The sequence below is a fragment of the Salmo salar genome, chromosome ssa23 (assembly GCF_905237065.1).
Source record: "Salmo salar chromosome ssa23, Ssal_v3.1, whole genome shotgun sequence".
NCBI classification, from domain to species: domain Eukaryota; kingdom Metazoa; phylum Chordata; class Actinopteri; order Salmoniformes; family Salmonidae; genus Salmo; species Salmo salar.
The window spans coordinates 48,971,711-48,977,710 of record NC_059464.1 but is presented as its reverse complement, the minus strand read 5'-3'; the positions used below and the strand labels follow the sequence as shown (position 1 = coordinate 48,977,710).

The 6,000-nt window shown below is 48.0% G+C and overlaps 1 protein-coding gene across 1 annotated transcript in view; it reads left to right on the top strand.

The window, feature by feature from the left end:
• iqch (IQ motif containing H) overlaps nucleotides 1-6,000 on the top strand; it is a 158,356-nt gene that overhangs the window by 87,096 nt on the left and 65,260 nt on the right. The window contains exons 17-18 of the mRNA XM_045706147.1: nucleotides 826-946; nucleotides 1,334-1,499. Of these exons, the coding sequence (XP_045562103.1) occupies nucleotides 826-946; nucleotides 1,334-1,499 (287 nt within the window). The remainder of the gene's footprint in view (nucleotides 1-825; nucleotides 947-1,333; nucleotides 1,500-6,000) is intronic.

The window sequence follows — 6,000 nt, the reverse complement described above, 5'->3', positions numbered from 1 at the left end:
CCAAGGCCAACGGAAGGTTCTGATTTGAATACAGTCATTCTTATTCCTTAGACCTTTTTATAATTGCCCAAATGTGTCCAATCTGAATATGTGAATGGACAGAATGAATCTATTAATCTGATGGTCCCTTGAACGATGATGAACAGCTGCTCCTGCCAGAATCTCTGTGAGCGTTTCCAAACGGCGCTCTATCCCCTCTATAGTGCACTCTTTTTGTTGACCAGAGCTCTGGTCTAAAGTAGTGCACTACAAAAGGGAATAGGGTGTCATTTTGGGACGTATCCTCGATGTCAGTCTGAGGAAGAAAAGAGATCGGGTGTCAGTGTGTTTAAAAAAATATATATATTTTATTGTTTTCTCTGTTTTCACTCTTCCTCAACTTCCTCATTATTACTATTTATACTTTACTGTATCCCTCCGCCTCTTCCTCCCCATCCTCTTCCTCCCCCTCCATCCCCCTCCTCTTCCTCCCCATCCCCTCCATCCCCCTCCTCTTCATCCCCTTCCTCTTCCTCCCCATCCCCTCCTCTTCCTCCCAACTCCTCTTCCTCCCCATCCCCTCCTCTTCCTCCCCCTCCTCTTCCTCCCCATCCCCTCCTCTTCCTCCCCCTCCTCTTCCTCCCCATCCCCTCCTCTTCCTCCCCCTCCTCTTCCTCCCCATCCCCTCCTGCTACTGCACATTTTCATTCTCCTCCTCCTTCCTTTTCCTCCACCTGCCACTTCTCACCCCCTCATTCTCCTCCTGCCACTTCTCACCCCCTCTTCCTCCTCCTCTTCCTCCTCCTCTTCCTCCTCCTCTTCCTCCTCCTCTTCCTCCTCCTCCAGGTGGTGTAGTGGAGGGATATCCTCCCTCGGACAGTGTTACCTGTCTAACAGTAGACCTGCTCCTGCAGCCAGACGGAGAGGTCACCATGCTGTCCTGTGGAGACCAACTCCACGGCCCCAGGTAGGTAGCCTAGAGGTTAGAGGTCACCATGCTGTCCTGCTCCACGGCCCCAGGTAGGTAGCCTAGAGGTTAGAGGTCACCATGCTGTCCTGTGGAGACCAACTCCACGGCCCCACGTAGGTAGCCTAGAGGTTAGAGAGTTGGTCCAGCAACCAGATTTCTGACAGGAAGTGAGCTGGAAATCCAAGTGTTGCTGGGATCAAATTTAAGATGACATCTCCTGCCGTTGTACCCTTCATGAACTGAACCTCTAAAACTCCTCTTTCCCCAACCTCTCCAACCTATGTCTGAGTAATGTGTGTTTCTCAAGGGTTTGGAATAAACCAGAAGACACATTTATTTACATTGGACAGCTTCTTCCTCTTCCTCTTCCTCTTCTTCTGTCAGTGAGTTGGATACGGCGGGATCCTCAGTGCCTCAGACCTCTGTGTGTCCTGATGCCCTGCACACCCTCTGTCTCCGCGTGGGACAGGCCTGTCTTCAACGCCACATCACCGGACACGTCTCTATAGACCTGGCCACCTTCCTGGACCCTAGGACACTGGAGCAGCAGGTAGGAAAGACAGGGAGAGCCCTAGGACACTGGATCAGCAGGTAGGAGAGACAGGGAGGCCCTAGGACACTGGAGCAGCAGGTAGGAGAGACAGGGAGAGCCCTAGGACACTGGATCAGCAGGTAGGGCGAGACAGGGAGAGCCCTAGGACACTGGAGCAGCAGGTAGGAGAGACAGGGAGAGCCCTAGGACACTGGAGCAGCAGGTAGGAGAGACAGGGAGAGCCCTAGGACACTGGAGCAGCAGGTAGGAGAGACAGGGAGAGCCCTAGGACACTGGAGCAGCAGGTAGGAGAGACAGGGAGAGCCCTAGGACACTGGAGCAGCAGGTAGGAGAGACAGGGAGGCCCTAGGACACTGGAGCAGCAGGTAGGAGGGACAGGGAGGCCCTAGGACACTGGAGCAGCAGGTAGGAGGGACAGGGAGGCCCTAGGACACTGGAGCAGCAGGTAGGAGAGACAGGGAGACCCTAGGACACTGGAGCAGCAGGTAGGAGAGACAGGGAGAGCCCTAGGACACTGGAGCAGCAGGTAGGAAAGACAGGGAGGCCCTAGGACAATGGAGCAGCAGGTAGGAGAGACAGGGAGGCCCTAGGACACTGGAGCAGCAGGTAGGAGAGACAGGGAAGCCCTAGGACACTGGAGCAGCAGGTAGGAGAGACAGGGAGGCCCTAGGACACTGGAGCAGCAGGTAGGAGAGACAGGGAGAGCCCTAGGACACTGGAGCAGCAGGTAGGAGAGACAGGGAGGCCCTAGGACACTGGAGCAGCAGGTAGGAGAGACAGGGAGGCCCTAGGACACTGGAGCAGCAGGTAGGAGAGACAGGGAGGCCCTAGGACACTGGAGCAGCAGGTAGGAGAGACAGGGAGAAACATACATCAGTAGGTAGTCTCTCATTACTGTCAAAATGAAACCACTGCCTCCACAACCAGATGTAGTAGCTAGCCAGGGCAGGTTCTGAGATTAGTAGGTACAGTGAAGGGAAAAAAGTATTTGATCCCCTGCTGATTTTGTACGGTTGCCCACTGACAAAGAAATGATCAGTCTATAATTTTAATGGTAGGTTTATATGAACAGTGAGAGACAGAATAACAACAACAAAAATATCCAGAAAAACACATGTCAAAAATGTTATAAAATGATTTGCATTTTAATGAGTTTGGAATCTGATTGATTGATTGCTTCTGTGGACAGGTGTCTTTTATACAGGTATCAAGCTGCGGTTAGGAGCACTCCCTTTAAGAGTGTTCTCCTAATCTCAGCTCGTTACCTGTATAAAAGACACCTGGGAGCCAGAAATCTTTCTGAAATACTTATTTCCCTCATTAAAATGCAAACCAATTTATAACATTTTTGACATACGTTTTTCAGGATTTCTTTGTTGTTATTCAGTCTCTCACTGTTCAAATAAACCTACCATTAAAATTATAGACTGATTATTTCTTTGTCAGTGGGCAAACGTACAAAATCAGCAGGGGATCAAATACTTTTTTCCCTTACTGTAGGTAGCCAGTGGGTCATTGACTGAATACAGATGTAGGATCTTAATTTGAGTCAGTTTGCTGCAGCAACAGGAAATGTGAATTATTATGTGGATTATAATTATTGGACAATCTTGTAGAGGTTGATGCATTTTTCGTGTGGGAAAATCAAGTCTGAAATTTCAGAAGCCTTTTTAAAACTTTAACCTGTTTGGGATAGGGGGCAGTATTTTCACGGCCGGATAAAAAACACACCCGATTTAATCTGGTTACTACTCCTACCCAGAAACTAGAATATGCATATAATTAGTATATTTGGATAGAAAACACTCTAAAGTTTCTACAACTGTTTGAATGGTGTCTGTGAGTATAACAGAACTCATATGGCAGGCCAAAACCTGAGAAGATTCCATACAGGAAGTGCCCTGTCTGACAATTTGTTGTCCTTCAGTTGCATCTCTATCGAAAATACAGTATCTGTGCTGTAACGTGACATTTTCTAAGGCTTCCATTGGCTCTGAGAAGGCGCCAGAAAGTGTAATGGGGTGTCTGCTGTCTCTGGGCGAAGAACAGCAGGAGAATTTGTGAGTGGTCAGCCTGGGAACAGTGACACTGGAGATGCGCGTCCACAAGACTACTCAATTTTTTTCTTTCAGCCTTTGAATGAATACAACATCGCCCGGTTGGAATATTATCGCTATTTTACGAGAAAAATAGCATAAAAATTGATTTTAAACAGCGTTTGACATGCTTCTAAGTACGGTAATGGAATATTTTGAATTTTTTTGTCATGAAATGCGCTCGCGCGTCACCCTTCGGATTGTGACCTGAACGCAAGAACAAAACGGAGCTATTTGAATATAACTATGGATTATTTGGAACCAAAACAACATTTGTTGTTGAAATAGAAGTCCTGGGAGTGCATTCTGACGAAGAACAGCAAAGGTAATCCAATTTTTCTTGCATTAAATCTGAGTTTGGTGAGGGCCAAACTTGCTGGGTGTCTAAATAGCTAGCCGTGATGGCCGGGCTATCTACTCAGAATATCGCAAAATGTGCTTTCGCCGAAAAGCTATTTTAAAATCTGACACCACGTTTGCATAAAGGAGTTCTGTATCTATAATTCTTAAAATAACTGTTGTGTATTTTGTCAACGTTTATCATGAGTAATTTAGTAAATTCACCGGCAGTTTGCGGTGGGTATGCTAGTTCTGAACATCACATGCTAATGTAAAAAGCTGTTTATTGATATAAATATGAACTTGATTGAACAAAACATGCATGTATTGTATAACATAATGTCCTAGGAGTGTCATCTGATGAAGATCATCAAAAGTTAGTGCTGCATTTAGCTGTGGTTTTGGTTTTTGTGACATATATGCTTGCTTTGAAAATTATTTTTGGCAGGGTACTCTCCTGACATAATCTAATGTTTTGCTTTCGCTGTAAATCCTTTTTGAAATCGGACAATGTGGTTAGATTAACGAGAGTCTTGTCTTTAAAATGGTGTAAAATAGTCATATGTTTGAGAAATTGAAGTTATAGCATTTTTGAGGTATTTGTATTTCGCGCCACGCTCTACCATTGGATATTGGCGAGGCATTCCGCTAGAAATTTAGGGAAGCTGTGGTTAGGTCAGGGAGGAGGACACACACTCTCTCTCTGTCTCTCTGTCTGTCTGTCTCTCTCTCTCTCTCTCTCTCTCTCTCTCTCTCTCTCTCTCTCTCTGTCTCTCTGTCTCTCTCTCTCTCTGTCTCTCTCTCTCTCTCTCTGTCTCTCTCTCTCTCTCTCTCTGTCTGTCTGTCTCTCTCTCTCTCTCTCTCTGTCTCTCTCTCTCTCTCTCTCTCTCTCTCTCTCTGTGTCTCTCTGTCTCTCTCTCTCTGTCTCTCTCTCTCTCTGTCTCTCTGTCTCTCTCTCTCTCTGTCTCTCTCTGTCTCTGTCTCTCTCTCTCTCTCTGTCTCTCTGTCTCTCTCTGTCTCTCTCTGTCTCTGTCTCTCTCTCTGTCTCTCTCCCCCCCTCCCCCTACTGCTCCAGGATAGACAGAGAGACGAGCGTCTGTAACACAGAACCATATAATACACTGCCAGCTCTTATTGTGTCAATAAAGTATCAGCTCTTATTGTGTCAATAAACTGACGGTGCCCTTTGACCTTATATCAACCCCTAGACAGGCAGGGTGACAGGGATCTATTTAGGCTACCTATAGGTCATTCTAAAGAGATCTGAGGGGAATGCTCTGTCTGACTGTCTGTGTTTAGCTTTATGATTGGATAGCCAGGGCTCATATTCACAGTGTCCCAGATCAAGTCATCTCCTCTTATTCATTATTATTTAAAAGGAAAAATTGGTCTCAGATCAGTACTTCTACTTCTGAGATGCTTTTTTGAATACGGGGCCCTGGAATCGAGACTGATATGTTCAGTTTCACCATGTCACTTTGGATCTCAGGCTGGATGGTTTGATCCCAGGCTGGACGTTTGGACCCCAGGCTGGACGCTTGGACCCCAGGCTAGACGTTCTTGGATCCCAGGCTGGACGTTTGGACCCCAGGCTGGACGCTTGGACCCCAGGCTGGACGCTTGGACCCCAGGCTGGGTTCTTGGACCCCAGGCTGGACGCTTGGACCCCAGGCTGGGTTCTTGGATCCCAGGCTGGGTTCTTGGACCCCAGGCTGGACTCTTGGATCCCAGGCTGGACGTTTGGACCCCAGGCTGGACGTTCTTGGACCCCAGGCTGGGTTCTTGGACCCCAGGCTGGGTTCTTGGATCCCAGGCTGGACGCTTGGACCCCAGGCTGGACGCTTGGACCCCAGGCTGGGTTCTTGGATCCCAGGCTGGGTTCTTGGATCCCAGGCTGGGTTCTTGGATCCCAGGCTGGGTTCTTGGACCCCAGGCTGGACGCTTGGACCCCAGGCTGGCTGCTTGGATCCCAGGCTGGCTGCTTACAGTATTCTGACGATGTCGGCCGGTCTACTTAGAACAACGTAGATGAACACAGTCAAGTCACTTTGTCTTTAACCTCT